We start from the raw sequence: 20456 nt of genomic DNA, 5'->3' as shown, positions 1-20456 counted from the left end.
ACTTGCTCAGTCAATTGATTGATTGCCTTCCCCTTCGTTGGATCAAATCAGGTACGATCCAAGCGTGATCTTCGCGTGCAACTTGCAATCGGATGCGAGAGAGGCAATTGAAAGGCGCCTCTCTCTCTTCGTAGACCCGCGGTCGCGTTGGAAAATAAATGAAAATTTATTAGGCCCCACTTGGAATATTAGGCTTGGTTTAGCATAATTAAAAAAAAAATTAAAAACTTACTATCTTATTTAAATCACATCATCTCTCTACCACATCACTTTAAATCCAACCCATACTCAACTCATATTTCATAAAAATTCAAAAAGTACACTTATTTAGTTTATTCCAAACAATCCCTTAGTTTGAGCTAAAATAATTATATAGGACAAAATAACTTATTTTAGTTAAATATGATAGAATATTATATCTAACTTATAATTATTTTATTTTTTTCTCACAAAAATCAAAAAAGTTAAAAAACCTATCACAAACAAAACTTTTTAACCCCAGATTAAAATAGCTAAAAAATCAACATACATTCCAAACGAATCCTAAAAGAATCTTCTTTACAATTATTTGTATTTTAATTAGTCTATAAGATATTTTTATATTTTAATAAATTCTATTATTTTAAACATTTAATCCATCAAATTGTAATTTTTTTATTTAAGATATTTTATAAATAATTTTACCTTCATAAATATTTTTTAAACTCTTAATAATTTAGTGATGTGAACATTCACATTAAATAAATTTAACAACATGAATATTTATGTTAACAATGTAAGTATTCACATTATAAAATATTTATATTGATAATGTGAACATTAATACGTGATTCACCTATTATTATTATTATTATTAAGATTTTTTTGAATTATGTCACCCGAATATTTATTGAAACAGTAAAAAAATAATTTGAATTAAACAAAATATAAATAAATGTAGAGAAATTTATAAATAAATACCTCGTATTTATCCGGATTCGGATTTGAAGGATGAAGGAGCAAGACCACCGTACAGTTGCATGTAGGCCATAATTTTACTCTGCTGGAGTGGGATGCCACGTGTGTGGGTCGACGACGGTTGGACGGTTGATATTCGATGTGGGCGCACTTGATCGCCTTCGGGGCTTTGTGATTTTCGTCCCACATGTATGGTGTCCTTTGATTTGTTGATATTATTCTTTGGCCTCTTGGCCGACCAAGTTTTCTATTAGGTTCCCAACCAATGGAAGCTTACTTTAACACGTGTCTACCAACCAAAGTCGCCTTTTTTTTAGATAGGAAACCAAAGTCATCTAAAGTCACCTTATTATTAACAAAAGTGTAACACTATGATAAATTCTGTATAAATAATTTGTTGGCAGTCCCGCTGCATAACCCCAGTGGGGGTCGCGCCCCCACTGACTGAAAATTTAAAAGAAAAAAAAAAAAAAAAAATTTTTTTTGGGCCAATTCCGGAGTGACACCTCACTGAGGGTCGACTCCCAGTGGGGGTAGGAAGCATTTTTCATTTGCTGGTTAGTTTTTCCTCAACAAAATTATTGGCTAGGTATCAATATAATTTATCTATTTTCTTGTTGGGTAAAATTTGCTAGTAATTTATCATTAAAAAATTTCACACAAGTTGAACTATGATGAACTAGTCATTTTCGACTGAAATTATAAGGGAAGATGATAGATAGGCTACATTGAAAATTTAAATACAAAATTAAAATTGATAAAATTAAATTATAATAATTCCAATCTAAAAAAATTAATAATTTAAATAATTTTTTTTCAAAATTATAAAGACCAAAATATAATTTACCTTTAAAAATGAAAGATTAAATAATAGTTGACCTTGTTTTCTGTCACTCAAGAAGAAGCACTATGAGGTAAATACCAACTTTTTGAACAGTAATCTCTTACAAAGAAGACATTAGCAAAACATGAAAACAAATACATTCCTCATCATTCGACCACTAACTAGTATTTTAAATTTAACTCTTACATAATAAAATTTAAACTAAGAATGAATTTGTATCACACTTTATGCTTGAGTTTTTTGTCCTCACTATTAATTATCATATCAACAATGATAGAGACCACTAATTTTGGAGCTCTAAAAAGACCACTAATGACATGACACTCAATAAAAAAAGAAAAAAAATACAACACCAAGGCCAAAACATCAATTCATTCCTGGTGGGGCCTACTGCCACATCAATAGTGATAGCACTAATTAGTGCTCTCACTCATTTTCCTTATCATATAGTAATACAATTCACATGATCCAATAGCTAAAGATCCTCATTCCCAAATGCTTCTGTCACTTTGTTTTAATATATTTCTAGTCATTAAATTATATGAGAATTTTAAAATATAAAAATCTCAAAACATAATATAATAATTGAAAATGCGTTAGAATAGAGAAACATGAACATTTAGAAATAGAAAATCGTGTAGATGTAACTACCATATTTAATAAACAAATCATACACATAGAACTTCCTTTCTTCATGAGTAAGTACAGTACACTTCTCACCAGCAATTCAGCGAGGAGATGAGCTTGGACATGGCTCAAGATAGTCAAACATGTCAGACGGTAACTCATCGAAGAAACTGTCAGGGCTTGCAAGCCTGTCGTTATTGGCTCTTCCATCATCGCTCCCAATGCCCTCCACTTCAAAAAATGGTGAGCCAAAGTTGATTAGTTGTGACACATCTCCAAGTTCAAAGGCCTGTTGTTGATGACTAGTGAACACATCAAGAAAGTTGGGTTCAGCATGGCTTTCTGCCAAGATTGGGAGGTCTAGTTTTGAGTTTGGTAGGTGGGTGAAGGAGAGTTGGAGTAGGATTTCATTTGAAGGCTTTGTATCTGTCTCTGTGGTGTTAAGTGAGGGTTGGCTTGAATCTATGTTGGCCATGTTTGGGTTCATAAAATTAGGTTGTGGCATTTTGTGGATCATTTTAGGGTCCTCCATGGAAGAAGAAGAGCAAGGTTGAAACTTTGAATAGGATTCTTCTTTCATTTGTGGGGAAGTGAACTCGGGTGCCTGATAGTATGTATACATAGTTAGAAAAAGGAAAATGATTTGTAATACAAGAAATTTTACCATGATGATATGACAGTGATATTTTTTAAATAATAAGTCAATTTGATAAATTTTTTAGTTCAAAATATGAAACAAATGAATACAAATTTGTCAAATCGTTGCGTGTAAATTTTCTGTTGGTATATTATTAAAATAACTACAAAGTGAAACTATGGCTAAACAACTCTATTTTATCTAGTGATTAGGATGTGTTTAATTCACTCTTATAATATCCCAAGATAAATTTAACCCGAGGAGGATATTTTCGTCATTTTGTCATGAATTCTAATCCCAAAACACCTCTGTCAACAAAATAATCCCACATTCATAAAATCAAACATGATTGAAAACAACTACTTACACAACCCTGTCCCAAATGCTTGTTTAAGGTTGAATTGTTAAAATTTTAGAAAAAAAAATGACTAATGATTTGCAAATTGCAAAACATTCATCACCATTGAAACCAGAATACATGAAATTTAAGCATTTAAAAACCTTTATCATATGATAACAAATCAAACAAAAACATTGAAGCAGACCTGCAAAGTGGGCATTTCATGAACAGCCAGAGCATTATCTTTGCTTTTGTGTGACTTGGTCTGTCGCGGCGGTGAAGTTGACTGAAGAATTCTAGCCAGCCTCTTCTTCCTACTACTCCAAAAATTCTTGACATCATTGTCAGTTCTTCCCTGCAAATGCGACGCAATCGCTGCCCACTTGTTCCCAAACCTTGCCTGAATCTCTATCACCACTCTCTCTTCCTCTGCTGAAAACTTACACCCACTTTTCATTTCACCGCCATCATCATCAACAGTCATTAGCATTACAATCCATATATGTAGATATAGAATTTAAAACCCATGTAACCCCACCATTAAAAACCAAAATTGATAAACCATAATTTCTTAGTGTTTCCAAAAAAAACAAAAAAACATAGAGTTGGAAATTTACATTTTCAAATTGGGTCTGAGCTTGTTGACCCATCGGAGACGACAGGACTTGCCAGTTCTGGGCAGGAGTCCCATGGATCGAATGGAGCTCCAATCTCTAGGGCCATACTTGTTCACAAATTTGACAAGTACTTCATCTTCCTCGGCTGTCCATGGACCTTTCTTGATCATTTCTTCTGATTTGTGTCTTTCCATGTCACCAAACACTCTCCTTCCTTTTCTGACCGAATACCCAAAACAGATTGTTTTTTTGCTTTTGATTTTTGATGATTTTTCAAATACAGGGTCTCAATTTGTGTCTACAATTTTTGTTTTTGTTTTTGCTTTTGTTTTTTAAATTTGTTGGGTGTGTGTTCACTTGAAAATGGCGGTTAAAGCGGTTACTGGTAATGTCCATCACACCACGTTCCCATTTTTTTCTCCCAAATTCAAAGTAGACTGAAATTAGAATAAAATCCCCAAATTCAAAAAGATGCAATTATAAAAAGAAAATTAAAGGAAAAGAAAATTAAATTGAAATGAAAGAAGCTAATTTCTTATTTTTTGTAGGTTGGGATAAAGTTTTTGTTTAAAAAAAAGGTAAATTACACTTTACCCCATTTATGTTTGAACATTTTCTCTCTTTGGTCTCTAAAGTTTGATTTTTCTCACTTTAACTCTTCATGTTTTAAGTTTTTTTTTTCAGTTTACTCATAAGGTAACTTTTGTTCAAAATTAGACAAAAAGTGTCACGATAACTATCACATAACATAAAAAACATATTATTAAATTGAGGTTTGAGTTTGTGTCAGAAGTGTGAATTACATACAATAAAATATTTTTATGCTACGTAACTATCAATGTGTCATTTTCTATCTAATTTTCAACAGAAATTAACTTTAAGAGTAAACTGAGAAAAACTTGAAGCATGAAGGGCCAAAGTGGAAAAAAAATAAATTTTAAGGGCTAAAGTGAGAAAGTCACTTAACATAAAGGGGGCAAAGTGTAATTTATCCCAAAAAAATACATAAGCCTTTCTTTATAAATAATAATAATAAATGGTAAATTATCCTTTTGATACCTAAAGTATAGGGTTTGTATCATTTTGATCCACAACTTTTAAATTGTGTATATTTAGTTCTCAAGTGTTTTAATTTGGTCTCTTAATAACTTAACTCTATTTGTTGACATCCTTAAAGTCACCAGTAAATGCGGAAATTCAATTAAAAAATTGCTCTTTCAATATCCAAAGTTAGCGATATGTGTCATGTTGGTCTCTTATGTTTAAGTTGTGTTAATTTAGTTCTCAATATATAAAATGTGTTTTGATTTGGTCCTCCAACCTAATTTCTTTTCATTTTTTAATAAATAAGGGATAAAATTTAGAAATCCTAAATATAAATAATTAAAAAATAAAAAATAGTCAAAAGATAATTTGTCGAGAAATATTCCAGTAATTCAATATGTATATATTATTTATAGGGAGATTTATTAGAAAATCATTTTTCAAGTGTTTGTATTCCAATTAGTCCATAATATATTATTGTATTCTAATAAGTTTTATTATTTGAACATTTGATCTACCAAATCATGATTCTCATATTTAAAATATTTTATAGATATTTATACTCTTATAAATATTTTTTGAACGGTTAATAATTTGGTGATGTGAACATTCATATTTTACAATGTGAATATTCACATTGACATGTTAACATTCACATTGATAGTGTAAATATTCATATTGACGGTATGAACATTCATATCACAAAACATTCACACTGTAAATGTAAATATTTTTAAGAGTATTTTGGTAATTATGTCATTCATAGGACTTATTAGAATATAAAAAATAATGTGAACTAAATGGAACATAAGTAAGTGAAAAAAAATTTATGAAAAAGTATTCTATATTTACATATCAAAACATATCAAATGGCGTGTCATAGGAACAGGCAATTTTTGTGATGAAAAAATTGTCAATGAAATACAAATCATCCCAAAAAAAAAAAAATGTCAATATGTTTTGAGGGAAATATTTTTAGTATTATAAGAATATATAATTTCCTTAATGCAAACAAATAAAAATAAAAAAATTGCTCAAATCTTGCTTTTTGCCATGAATGAGATCTCAGTTGTCAATTTCATTGGTAAGAAATTTTTTTGTCCCAATTTTTTTTTCTTCTTGTAGTGCGTCATTCAATATGCTTTGATAGATAAATACCACACATATTAGATAACCAAAATATTTCTCTCTAAATTATTTTTTTGGTTTTTTTATGTTTATTTTTCATATCAGATAACCAAAATATGTATTTATTGTTTCCATGTTTTACCCTTGGCTTAGATGAATAGAGACGAAATTAGTTTTTTTTTTTTTTTTTAACAACTCCGGACATGAACCCTTTAAAGTTAAATTGAAGCACTTTCACACTTTGAAGACTAAATTGACACAATTTAAATATTTAACGGTCAAAATTGACATAAACCTCTTACTTTAGGAACTAAAAAAAGGAGTTTTTTAATTACATTTTCATATTTACACCTAACTTTCACAATATCTACTAACGACGTTAGGTTGAAGACCGAAGACCTCGATCAAATCTCATCTTGATATCTTCATAGCTAAATTGATTTATAGAATTAGAGACTTGGTTCTAGTGCATTCGCATACATACAATCATTCTCAAATCGTGTAGTAATAGGAGTTTCGTGTATTAAAAATCTTTTAAAATTTACATGTTATAGAGTTCTGTTTGCACCATAAATAAAAATTTTATTACTTATTATAATCATTGTTATTATTATTATGATTATGTAGGAAAATCTTGAAAGTTAAGAGAAGTTAAGTCAAGTTTTGAAGATTCAAGGGATGGAGGATAAGTAGCAATGTAAGAAGGTGAAAGTTATATGGATGGTTAGATAATAGTTAATAGAAGTTTTTTCCTACATTTTTTTTTTTTTTTTTGTATAAATTGCCATTGATGGCTTTATTGTAAGGAGGACCAACAAATCAATACATGACTTGATTTTCATTTCTTTCCTATTCTAGGAGTAGATCTAATATACATGAGAGTAGTTTAAACTTAGATAGAAGTAGTCTTAATGTACTTTACTTGTATTTGATTGTTTATTCAATCATTTATATCATCATCATCTTCTTCTTTCTCTCTCTCTCTTTTTTTTTTTTTGTTTTTTTGTTTTTTTGTGTGTTTGTTTTGTCATTCTTTTTATTCCAAGGAAGTCCTTGAACTTTCAAGGCATAAGACCTCAACACAATTGCTTTGATCATTTTGTTGTTTGGTGAGATTTTGATTAAGGCTGTATCGATCTAAGCCAGTGAGACATCATCCTAACTTGGAGAAAAAAATATATGATACAAACAAAATATTAAGAAATTATGTCATCAAGTGGCATGTTTGCATATTGTGCACCCGTGGATGCAAACTACCAATGGAGTGATAATGCTCCAATGGGGATATGAATTATTATTAGAATGCCTCATCTTCCATGTATAATGATTGTCAATATTATGACAATAATTCTACCGTCTATTGCCAACATAATAGCATAACAAATGATATGGAAAGAATAATTTGACGTTTTGAGGATGAAATTTATTGGCGCAAGAATGAAATTTTGGCTCTACAAGAAGACACTAATTCTTTTGATTGGCAAAAATTTCAAATAATTCCATCACTGCCATATTATTTGATACAAAAAGGCATAAATTACTTTGATGAAAAAACTCGTCAACTTAGTGTAGACACCCTATTTTTGACCGCCTTTAAGACTTGGACGCTATGATTGTTTACTTGGTGATGAAGATGTGCAGTGCAAAGATTCGATTTCTTCAGCAAGAGGAGCTTCAACTCCGAACCTCACACCCCATTTTTGGACTAAAACTATTTCGACCAAAGATTTTAGATCTTAAAACACTCTCTTTCAAAATGTCTTTGAAAATGATTCTACGATGCTCCGAGGCTCGCATTTTGTTAAATGTTGTGCTTTTTGGTAAACCGAGCAAAGATAAAGTGGAAATGAATGAAAGAGAGGTAAAATCTTTAAAAAATATTTCAAAACACCTTATTTAGGGGTTTGGAGTTGAAGAAAAGAGGAGAGGGGAGGAGAGAAGAGAAGAAAACTAGTTGAGGAGAAGTTTGGCATGAATCCGAGTAGGATTGAAACTGAGCAGTCTTCACTAAAAGAGACATATCTTCTTTCATACCTGGAATTTTGATGTGAGGATTCCACCATTGGAAATAAGACTTCAAGGGCTTCAATTTAGGCTCAAGAATGACCTGCAAAGGAGTCCAGATGAAGGAGTTATGTCCGGTTGAAGTTAGGCCCAAAAAGTAGATTTTTCTAGCCAACCAGAAGTGGAGGATGCTGGCCATAAATGGGCTTTTCTGGCCATGTGCCGGCCATGAATGGCCTTTGCCGACCCCCTGCCATCCAATAGTGATCCATGCTAGCCAACAATAGACATGTGCCAGCCATCAATGATGGCTTGCCGACCATCGATGGAAAAAGTCAGTTTTTTGTAGATATTTGTTCTCAAGCTGTTACAGCTGTCCCTTTTGGGATATTTTCAACTTAGAGACTCATTCTTCTATATATAGAGAGTCTTCTCTATGGTTTTAAAGGTTAGAAAGTTTGGGAGCCTCTCTCTCTAAAAATCTCTCACTCTCTCTACAATTTTGACAGAATTTTGTGAGCAAAATTTCTGCCTCTCTCTAGAATCCTCTCTCTCTTCCCATTTTGTGCTTGAAAATGGAAATTCTCTACATATTTGCATACACCCCCTTAACCAAATTAGACTACCTTGTAGCTGAGGTTCTTGGAGGTCTTATTTGAGCTCTCAATGCTGGTTTTGGCTCAGAAAGTGATTGTTTGTTATTGTGCTTCAAAGGTATAAGCTTAACCCCTTTTAAGCTTATTTTTGCGCACTTGTTTGGCCACCTTTGCATGCTATTTTTGGCCTAGCTTTCAACTACAAAAACCTCTGTTTTTAAGGTTTAAAAATGATGGTTTAAGGCCTTTTGGAGTTAGGGGTGGTCCACCCTCTTTTGTAGCTTGTTTGCTAAGTGTTGAGCCATCTTTTAAAGCTTTTCAAACAACTCTTTTTTGGCCTTTTAACCATTGAATTCTAGGGGAATTTCAGTGGAAAAAACTTGATTTTGAGGTCCAAAATATGAGGGGTTGGCCTCTCCTCCTTGTGTCTTGTTTGCATGAGTAGATAGCCTAACATGCGAGCATGTTTTTTTAACATTTTATGACTTGATCTCAGCATGTTTTTGCTACTTTTTTTACTTGTTTTACCTCTGTTTGGGGCTGGTTAAGTCACTTAAGGCTTGCTTTGTATGCTTGTAATACAATGGTGCTTAATAGTCTAGTTTGTGCTATGTATTAGTCTCTCATTCTATATTTTTTTAGCCTACTTCAAGCATGTTTTAGAACTCCTTTTAAACTATTTTAGGACTTTTTTAAAGTGTTTGTCCCTTGCGAGCTTTGTATTGCATGGCTATAGTGTAATGCCTTCACTAGCTTAGTGATTTAAGGCCTCTAACATGTTGTGCATGTGTTGCTTGCATGTTGTAGCATCATTTAGCATGTAATTTCAGTGCATATAGCTCTGTCACACTCTCACTTGTTTCACTCTTTCATTGCTTTTGAGAGTTGTGTCTTGAGTCTTACTTTCGAGCTAACACTTGAGCATGTTTTTCTTGCCTTCTATACTTCAATCTCAGCATGTTTTAGCCACTATTTTGGCATGTTTTAGCTCTGTTTTGAGCTGGTTCGGTCATTGGAGCTTGATATTGCATGCCTCTAGTGTAGTGTTCTTCATTAGTTTTGATATTTTTGGCTCTTAACATGTTGTGCATGTGTTGCTTGCATGTTGTAGCACTATTTTTCATGCCATTTTAGCACTGAAAATTCTGCAACCTCTCTCATTTCTTCACTTTTCATTTTCTTTGAGGGTTGGTTAACCTTAAGGTTGTGTTTAAGCTTGAGATAGAGCTTGTGCTCAATGGTTTTAATTCTCTTTTGAGGGTTTCTACTAACCAAAGGTATGATCTCTCTCCCATGTCTTAAATCACCCTTTGGTTGACCCCTCTATCATTAGAGAACACTCATCTTGGACTTAACCGGTTAAAGAATGGCTTGGTAATGCTAAAATGTGTAAACAAGAATTGGACAAGTAAAACATGACCAAGATAAACATGTTTTGTTTGCATTGCATTGTGTTCAATCGGACGTTATATTGAACACAAGGTAGATTGGTCCATTTCATACTCAAAGTGATGAAATGAGCCAATCTCCTTTGTCTCCATCACCCTTGATCATGCATGATAGGGTGGTGGTTCCTAGAGTCTCATTTTGTGCATTCATTGAAAGTGTACAACTTGGATCTTTGGCCATCATGCATTGAAATGCTTGATTGGTGGTTTTGGATCCAAGAATGCCACTCCTATGATGTTTTGAGATGATAAAGAGGGATATAGTACAAACATATCCTTGGAAAACCCTCTATTTTCCTCTGTCTGTGCTCTGTTACAGTGTGGTGCTTCAGCACACCAGTGGCCGGCAGTGGCTTCATCCTTGGCCGGCATAGCACACTCTTGGCCGGCAGATGGCCGGCAGCATGCTCTCATGGCCGACAGGCCACTGGTGCATTCTTCAACATTGTATTGGTAAGGTGGAGCAGAAAGTTCTTGGAGCAGCCCTGCAAACAAAGCCTCTCAAGAGCAAACCAGAAGGCATTTCGGGGCGAAAACCGAATGCATGCATATCTGTTTTCCAAAGCAAAGTTGAGGCAGTGTGGTTTAATGCTTTACATGTTTAGTTAGCATTTGTATTGTAATTTAATTAATTAGTTTGCTAATTAGTTAAGTGTTGTAATAATTAAGTAGCTTAGGTTAGCTATTTCTTTATTTTGTTTTGTAATAATTAGTCTAATTATTTTAATCAGATTAATTAGCTTAGCTTAGTGTAGCTTAGCTTATTTATTCAGACCCTCCTTCGCGAGGGCATAATGTTGTAATAAGCGTACGTGTGTGTGTGCATGTCTTCCAACCCCACTTCTTTCTCCTTTTTATTTAACCACTTTCGATGGTTAGTTTTAGGGCACGTTTCAATTAGCATACCTTATGCTTTGCATGCGTGCATCCATTCATTTGTCTTGCATGCACCGGGCTCGGCGCATCATTCAAATTGCATCGTATTTCAATATACTTATTTGAATACATGTATTAAATCGTTGCATTCATATGCCATCTTAGATAGCCGAGCCTATTTAGTTGCATTATTGCATGTGTTGCATTAGGCATTCTATATAGTTAGGATCATGCATATTTCTAACTAGCTTTTGTTTTGGCTTGGAGTACACTATAAATTTTACGCTTTAGCATACTTGCATGAGTGTGAGTGTAACCATGATAGCATGCTTGCCATCAGGCTACTTGCTTAAGTGATTAACTGCATGAATGCCTGTGGATGAAGGCTTTATTGCTTGAATTGGACAATTCGATAAATGTAAGTTTTAAGCCCATTTTACGAAGTGGCAAAATCATGTTTTAAGCCCACTTGAGCGTGGCAAATCCGCGATTTAGCCCACTTACAAGTGGCACTTTCAAACCATTTTCGAAAATAAATATGAGTTGTTTTGTTCCAAGTCTTGCAACTTAGTCTATGCTTGCTTGTGTGTGCGCCACATAGTAAAGTCAGATTAATAACCGGATAAGAACACATGAGGTTCATAAAACAACATATCATGCTTAGTAAAGGCCGATCTTTGATCGGGCGAGCGGGGGTGCTTATTTCAAGACCTTCCCCTCTCGTACCCAAGTTCCCGAGCCGAGATAACTTTGGTGATGATGAACACGTGGCCTTTGGCACGAGTTAGGGTTTCCTAAATTTCCTAAAAATAAAATATTTAGGTGGCGACTCTGTAATCTGGCAAAGTAGTCCAGTTTTGGCATTATTTGATTCAAAATCGATTTTTCAAAATGATTTTCCGGATTGGACTCTTTGGTGTTTATTAGTCTCACATTACACTTTGTGAGATTAGATTCAAAACCATGACAGGAGTTCGAACTGTAGTAAGACCAATCCGTGCCTCTCCGAAAGGGGGCGCACGAAGAAAGTTGGGTCTACACTTAGTTGTCAATTTTATCAAATTGATAGAGAAATTCAACATTAGAGTAAAAAATTAGAAAATCTTAAAAAGCATAAATTTTATGTGTTTCTAAGAGGCTTTTCCAAGCAAAACTTTCTCTCCACAAAAATCATAGCCAAGGAAAAATTAAGTTCTAAAAATGGCATGCCTGGAGGGGCAATTTTTTAAGCCATTAATTGAAAAAAAAAAAGAAAAAAAAAAGACCAACTTCTTTTGCCAAAAGCTATTGAGCATTTTAATCCAATTGGAGGATATGGTTTTAAGTCAAATATGACAAAAAAATGTTGAACAATCATTGCAAAATGATGGTGAACATTCAATTGGAGAGTATGATTTTAAGCCAAACATGGCTAAATTTAATGAACAACCATTACAAAATGATGATGAAAATTCAATTAGAGGGCATGATTTTAAGCCAAATATGGCTAAATTTGATGAACAACCATTACAAAATGATAATGAAAATCCAATTGAAGGGCATGATTTTAAGCCAAATAGGGCTAAATTTGATGAAAAAGTATCACAAAATGATGGTAAAAATCCAATTAGAGGATATGATTTTAAGCCAAACATGGCTAAAAATTATAAACAACTCACATTTGATGAATTTGAATTTTTTGACATTGTTAATTTTGTCAAAAAATTTAATTTTCTAAAGTCAATTGACATTATAATTTCTATCATCCAACAATTACAATGGCTTTGTGGTTCACATCAAAAATTAATTTTGATAAAGTGGTTTACAAAAAGAAATTTTGAATTTTATTTCTATTTTTTATATAACAGTAATGCGGAAGTATTTCGATGTGGCCACAACAAACAAAAAATTATATATATATGGTCAATCGATTATAATTTCATAATTGTCTATTATATATTTATGTTCATACAACTCTTCAAGAATTCAAGTACTCATTCTTAAAGGGTTTGAAGGCATTGTTTGCACCATAAATAAAATTCCTATCGATTATAACTAAGTTTAAACTTTCTATTACTTATTATTATTATTGTTATTATTATTATGATTATGCAAGAAAATCTTGAGAGTTAAGAGAAATTAAGTCAAGTTTTGAAGATTCAAGGATGGAGGACAAGTGGCAATGTAAGAAGGTGGAAGTTATATGGGTGGTTAGATGATGGTTAATACAAGTTTTTTCCTACATTTTTTTTTTTGGTATAAATTGTCATTGATGGCTCTATCGTAAAGAGGACCAACAAATCAATACATGATTTGATTTTCATTTCTTTTCTATCCTAGGAGTAGATCTAATCTACATAGAAGTAGTTTAAACTTAGATAGGAGTAGTCTTAAGGTACTTCACTTGTATTTGAGTGTTCATTCAATCATTTACATTATCATCTTCTTCTTCTTTCTCTCTTTTTTCTTATTTGTTTTGTCATTATTTTTACCCCAATGAAACCTTGAACTTTCAAGGCATAAAACCTCAACACAATTGCTTGATCATTGTATTGTTTAGTGAGATTTTGGTTAAAACTCTGTCGATCTAAGCCTAACAAAAATTTTACTAATACGTTGTTTTTTTCCTAGAAATTAACTAACAAAAAAAGGACTTAAAATGTTACCTGCGTTGGCTCGATGATACCATGGATCACGTTGATTATGCCTTGGGGGGTGTTTCTAGGGCGGCCAAACCATTTGGCTCAACCGGAGTGTGATGTACGGCCTTGACGCGTCCGTCGATGTAACAGTCCAAGTGACCAGTAGCCACAAACTCCTCCAAATGTTATTTCAGGGACAGTCCTCAGTACAATGCCCTCGCTCGCCATGGAATGTGCAGTGATACCGCGGATTGAAGCCCCTCTATGTGTCGCCCAACTTAGCCGAAAACCGAACATACAGCTCATCGCGAATTTCACTAAGGATATGGTAGATTGGGATTTTGAAGACTGTGGTGATGCCTGGTCAGGTGTTCAACTTTCTCTTCTCATCTTCCGTAGCGTCGCGAGGGTAATCAACTCGGTCGTTGCGACGACCTTTACCTCGGTTGTTGCGGTCTGTACCGTGGTCTAACTCTCTTACGCGGTTACTCGGACGGTTTGCTTCATGTCCGACCACGTGAACCTTTCCTGCTACTTTTTTGTCCGTTTTCACCGAATTCGCCTTCGCGGTGGCTGCGGTAGCATCGTCCTTTACTCAGATGTGCTCGTTGATGCATTGCATCAGTAGCTCCATGGTTGCTAGTTGGTTCATGGTGAACGAGTCCCTTAGTCTATGTCCGACCAGGAGACCGCGCTTGTATTGGGTGATTGCCAGGTTGGTCAGGCAATCAAGGATTTCGTTGAAGGTTTCCCAGTATTTGGCATTGTATGTTTTGAAGGAGTTGCCCAGTTCCATCTTGATGCTCAGAAGGTGGTCGACTTCCTTCAGCATTTTGGTGTTAGTTTTGAATCGAGTCACGAATGCTTTCGCCAACTGCTGCCGCCTTTCGATACTTTCCTCTGGCAGTCTCTTGAACTATTTCAGACCCAACTCACCCAAACTTGAGGAGAAAAGTAGGCACATAAGAGTGTCGTTTCACCGGTACCTAACCATAACTTGTCGGAAGTGGCTCGCATGCATGTATGGATCGGTTTTTCTATTGTAGAGCGTAAACTTGGGCTGGTGGAAGCCCACATGGAGCAGTGTGGTCTCTATCTCAAGGGAGAAAGGGGTGGCACTCAACCTCGCCAAGTCTCTGTCTAAAAGAAGATGTACAGTTGGGCATGGTGGCGGCATTTTGACTTTTTCATTGGTGCTACCTCCATAAGATAACCGCTACAGCACTGGCACCTTTTACACCTCCCGCCGGCGTGCTCACTCTTCCAAGACATCCCTCAGGTCCTCCAAACGGGCGAAGTAAGAATATCTCGACGTCGTCGACAGACGAGAGGGATGGTAATTGCTGTCTCGTGCGTAAGACTTCTCTGCTGGCAGGTCAAAGTCACCAACCCCATAACTTCTGGTGATGGAAAGTGAGGCCGCTCACCGCTGCCTCTGGCAGCCTGAGCAACGGGATTGGATGCGCTCACTGTGGTTACCCACTCCAGTAATACCCTTTCCTTTAACCTGCCGCTTCACCGCCTCCATCTCCATCGACATCCTTCAAATGATGGCCTCTTGGTCTCTTAACTTATGCTCTAGGCGATGAGCGTGCGATTCTCTTTGTCGCCGATGCCCGTCGGGACTCTGTGAGTGGTCAGTGCTCATTGCGCACTTGTCCTGTGCATCTCTAGGGAGCCCTCTAGGAGAGGTCTCCAGACCAGCCATGGAAGGGATGGTGGGAAGGCCATCTCTTCTCTAAACGGATTTTGAAATGACGTTGTCGATGGCGGATAGTGGGACGTCATCGTTGTTTGCCATGGAGGATGATCGGAAGAGCTTGGAGGACAAGGTTTTGTTTGTCGGAGTTGTTCCCACAGATGGCGCCAATTGTACAGGAGCCAAATATCTGACGTTGTTCGTACCCCTCGTGTCCAAGCTGCGCATCACTCTGATCGACCTAAGAACACAATAATGGTGAGTTACCCGACGGTATGCTGCCGGAAAACCTCTCTAACGGTCAAGTTAGCACACTCAAAGAGAGAGAGAAAAAAGAGGAGACAGAGTAGTAAGTGAGTTCTGATTAGAAAATGTTTCAGACCTGAGTATGGGGGCGCAACACCATTTATATGGTTTCTGCATGCACTTCTGCGCCTATTCGCCTCCGGACGCATGGACCCGTTCTCCTCTCACGCTTCCCCACGTGCTAGCAGTAATACAGTTAAATACCACCTAATAAAACTGCCAAACGATATGGATGCGTACGGACAGTAGAATCTCCTTCCTACAGTCCCATGGCACCGCGTAGTACTCCCTATCGAGCTACGCTTGGCGTAGCGCGTCATAACTTTCTGACCGAGCATCTTGTCTGGTTTCCATGACAATTTCATATCGTGGCTCGACCGAGCTCCTTAGTCATGACCGTGCTCTTGCTCGGTCCATCCTTATGTTGGGAGGGCTAATCCTGTCCAACCCTGTAGAGCGTACATCCCCTCCGGATTGGCAATCCAAAGTTGGCCCAACTAACCCGGACTAAGTCCTTGGTCCAGAACACACCCAACGTCTGACCGAGCAAGGACTTGCCTCTGGCCCAAACTAACTCGGCTCAATAATAGGTCGTAAACCTCCCTCTCAATTGCCCCTTAATTCCGTCCGTGCCAACGTGATCGGGATTACCTTTTCAGCTGAGGTTACTCAGCTGCTCGGTCATCTGCCTTAAATCACTTGTCGAGCCAACTTTTACGCTCGGTCACACGATTTGCTTGATCGACGTTTCGACTATTCAGCTTATTTTTTCAAGGCTGACACCAATATTATAACAGACACATGCCCTTTGTCTATTGGCCTCATACAGCTAACCTAGTTGTCCCACGTCGTCGCCTCGAATTCGAATTTTTGGTGCCTCTTTCGTTTTCATACATAACAACCTTTCGTTTCGTCCCCATTTCTCACTGCTCATCTTCTCCATTTTCTGCCTAGCCGTTTCTCCCAAAACCAGTGTCGCTATCCCCGATCTACAGTGCTCAAATCACAGCCCTCATTGTATTCGTCCTTTGACGCCATCATTGCTAGGGCGCACCTCTCCTATTAGACCATTGATCGAAGCTCTAACAAGGTAAATCCTTTATATTCTTCTCTGATATTTTCTTTTTCCTCGGGTTCCATATGTTTTCAGACTTTAGATCCATTGAAGAAGATCAAAACACTAAGATACTATCTAGAATTGAAATAGGTTAGGGTTTTGTACTGTTTTCATCGTAATGGAGCCTCTGTGCCCCTCACTTCTCACACTGTTCATCATCTTCTGTGATGAACAAGTGAGGATCTGGGCCTAATCGAGCTAAAAACGCCTTTCTAATCCCAAAACAAAGGTCGACCGGGTAGATTTATTGTTTGCGAGGATAGGGAACTAAGCTAAGCTGTAGCAGTCGCGCGACTGGGCTAAAATCTGGCTCGCTTGCGTGACTGAGCTAACCAATAGACCGAGTCGCCAAGAGTGCTCAATGAGACCGAGCTAAAACTGATCGAACAAAAATAGGCTCATATGCGCGATCGCGCTACCACTTATACTTGGTTTTGAATTGCAAACTCTTAGGGGGCCAGGCACACCAACACAAGGGCTCTCAAAGACCAAGCAGCCACCGTGCAAACATTATCGACTTAACACTGCCATGTTAAAACAAGCCGGCCTCCAATGGGGCGCTACCGCTTCTTTGCTAACACACCGGGCGCGCTAGCCACGTTTCGTGAAGAGTACGGCATTCCGGCCGATGTCCATTTGGAGCTCGGTAAGGAGGACACAAACCCATAAGGTAGGTTGGAGTCCTGCCCCTTCACCATGCTAAGCATAGTAGAGAGGGGGCTACGCTTCCCTGTGCAGCCCCTGATCTGCGAGTTCTTAAGACACACCGAGCTAGCTCCAACACAAGTATCCACCAACACATACAGAATCATAAGTGGCGTGGCCAAGTTAAACCACCGGCTTGGTTTAAATCTGGGTTTGGCCAAGATCTTACACCAATACACTCTCGGACCCAAGGCGAATGGGTATAATTATTACCTAAAAATAAGATCGGGCCGTGAACGTTTAGTGACCGGCACACCGGACAAGGATATATGCGATGATGAATTTTTGTGGGTGTCCGGCAACTACGAGACCGTCGATGTGCCCGGTTGATACATCAGCAAGAACTTCGGTTCATCTTGTAAGCCGAGCTCTCTAACTTGTTAATTTGTCCAATATTCTTTATACCAAGCTAATTACTTTTTCCTTTCACAACTATCGAAGAGCACTCAGGGCCACGCTGAGATACCGGCACCGGGATTGCAACAAGCTCCTAGGCTACGTATCGAGCTACAGATATTTAGCACCCTAAAAAAGTAAGGTCACAAACTTCCTTCGGGCACATTCACCTCCACCTGACCCAACTTTGCCCGATGTACCCCTAATACGGTTGATCGAGGAGCAAGAGATGGCCAAAAAGAGCCGGATTAAGAACCTCATCTCTGCCACTTCAACTGATCTACCGAGCATCCCTTCTCCAGCTCCAACCGCCGACCAGAGTTCAGGGACCGTGATTGCCTTGGCTTCCACGGCCGCTCCGCATGCTGAATCTCACCGTGCTGGTAAGCGAGCTCACTCAGCTGATCCCTCTGTCGAGCTCGTGGCCGAGCTAAGCACTGAGCAACCAGTGCAAGATGCTGATCCCACACCTCCATGGAGGCCAGAGTTCAAACACCGGGGTAAAGAGATCCCGGCCAACGCATCAATCAAGGGAGATAAAGAGCACCACTTGGCTTTTGATTTATCAAAATTGTTGATGCTGTCGAGCGACGTGACCGGGAGCAATCATATTCCCGACATCGGCTCATGAAATCAGCAGTCAAGTCCATGGCTAGGGTATGCTTCATAATTTCATCAAGTCTCTGCCTGGTTTACTTGTTTGCTTGGGCTAACTTCTTTTCTTACTTCTTGTAAGCCATCTAAAAACAACACCTTGTCATGGACCGTATTGTTAATTTGCATCACAAAGTGACTGAGCTGAATAACGCCGGCAAGAACGTCTTGGCCAAGCTTGGCTGAGCTAAAGCCTCTCTCGAGATCGTCAACGCTGACAATGCCAAGCTTCTTGGCCAGCTTGGTAAGGCCGAGCAAGGGATGGATGCTTTGAGGGCCGAGCTAGAGACTGAGAAAAAAGCGAGGTAGGAGGCCGTGGACGATGCCAACAACCTCGGCTTCTAGGAGGCCGAAGAGAACTATACCAAACAAGTTGAAGCCACCAAAGACATCTTCTTCAAATCCGGTTAGAAGGCTGCTTATGAAAAACTTGGCCAAGGATCTGAAACCAAGGTGTTCACCTCTCCTCCCCCTGCCTTCCTACCGGTATATATGGTGCCATATGCCAATGAAGTCTTCAACTCGTTGCAAGAGGACGCCGAGGATGAAGCCGCAGAAATGGTCGAGTAAGAAAGGGGTCAGAAGGAGGTCGGCCAAAAAGAACGCGACGAGACGGCTGTCGTGGTTGACCTGGAGGCTGCCACAGAGGGAACTAGGGACAAATTCGCCGACCTCTCCCCCCTAGTTTAGTCATGTATTCTACATCTTTTTGTGGGAAACTTTTGTAATCGGGCTACAATCCCCTCATCTTGTATTTAAATTCTCACTTAATGAAAATGTTACTAACTTATCTCTTGTATTCTTGTAATGTATGTTGTGTTTTTTCCCAGCAACCATGCAACGTATACCGGACAAACATTCGGTAAATTAATCGGGCAAATCATCATGGTCAAATTAAAGTTGAACCAAACATGAACATTTTGAACAATGCATCAACTATTTGAACTGGGTAAAATCACCTCAGCTGAAACCTTAGGGTTGACCGATTCATCAACTCCATTAACTGAGAAAGATCGTCTCGGCTAAAAATTGAGAGTTAAACAATTCATCGGTTCTGATGGCCGAGCAAAATTATCTCGACTAAAAGCTTGGAATTGAACAATTCATCAACTCTCATGGCCGAGCAAAATCATCTCGGCTAAAAGTTTAGAGTTGAACAATTCATCATCTCCTATGGCAGAGCAAAATCATCTCGCCTAAAAGCTTGGAGTTAAACAATTCATTAACTCTAATGTCAGAGCAAAATCATCTCGGCTAAAAGTTTAGAGTTGAACAATTCATCAACTCTTATGGCCGAGCAAAATTATCTCGGCTAAAAGCTTGGAGTTGAACAATTCATCAACTCTCATGGCCGAGCAAAATCATCTCAGCTGAGAGAGGCAGTTGCCCCTTGGTTCATTGTAATCCATTAATCACAACAAATTTGCTGTGTTCATTAATTCGTTTCTATTACACATAGCTTTCATGAATTCACATGGTGACTGATAGAATTACATTGGTAAATGGAGGGGAATGTTTCTCCCTTACAAAAAATTACATTCAAAGATTGAAACTAAAAATAATATAACTTCAGGTTGGCTGCGTTCCATGGCTGGGGTATAGCTTCGCCTTCTAAGTCTTCTAGATGGTATGACCCTTTACCCGCCAGACCGGTTATCTTGTAAAGCCCTTCCCAGTTTGACCCTAGCTTCCTTTCGCCTAGCAAAAGAGTGTTTCCCATCACCTTCCTTAAGACCCAATCCCCAACCTTGAACGGTCTGGGGTGAACTGTTTTGTTATACTTTCTGGACAGTTCTTATTGATATGCTGCGACATGGATCAGCATCTTTTCTCGGCGTTC

At 37.6% G+C, this 20456-nt stretch overlaps 1 protein-coding gene across 1 annotated transcript; it reads right to left on the bottom strand.

The window, feature by feature from the left end:
- Positions 1-2375: 2375 nt before the first annotated feature.
- LOC114283799 (uncharacterized) lies at positions 2376-3981 on the bottom strand. The gene is made up of 2 exons (XM_028226670.2): positions 3611-3981; positions 2376-3032 (listed from the first exon to the last, which is right to left on the bottom strand). Exons 1-2 carry the CDS (start codon positions 3893-3895, stop codon positions 2529-2531), a joined length of 789 nt encoding a protein of 262 aa, XP_028082471.2. The 5' UTR covers positions 3896-3981; the 3' UTR covers positions 2376-2528.
- Positions 3982-20456: the final 16475 nt, after the last annotated feature.

This window comes from Camellia sinensis, chromosome 11 (assembly GCF_055761805.1).
Source record: "Camellia sinensis isolate YWXY chromosome 11, ASM5576180v1, whole genome shotgun sequence".
In the NCBI taxonomy this organism is placed as follows: Eukaryota; Viridiplantae; Streptophyta; class Magnoliopsida; order Ericales; family Theaceae; genus Camellia; species Camellia sinensis.
This window is presented reverse-complemented; position numbering and strand designations above follow the sequence as displayed.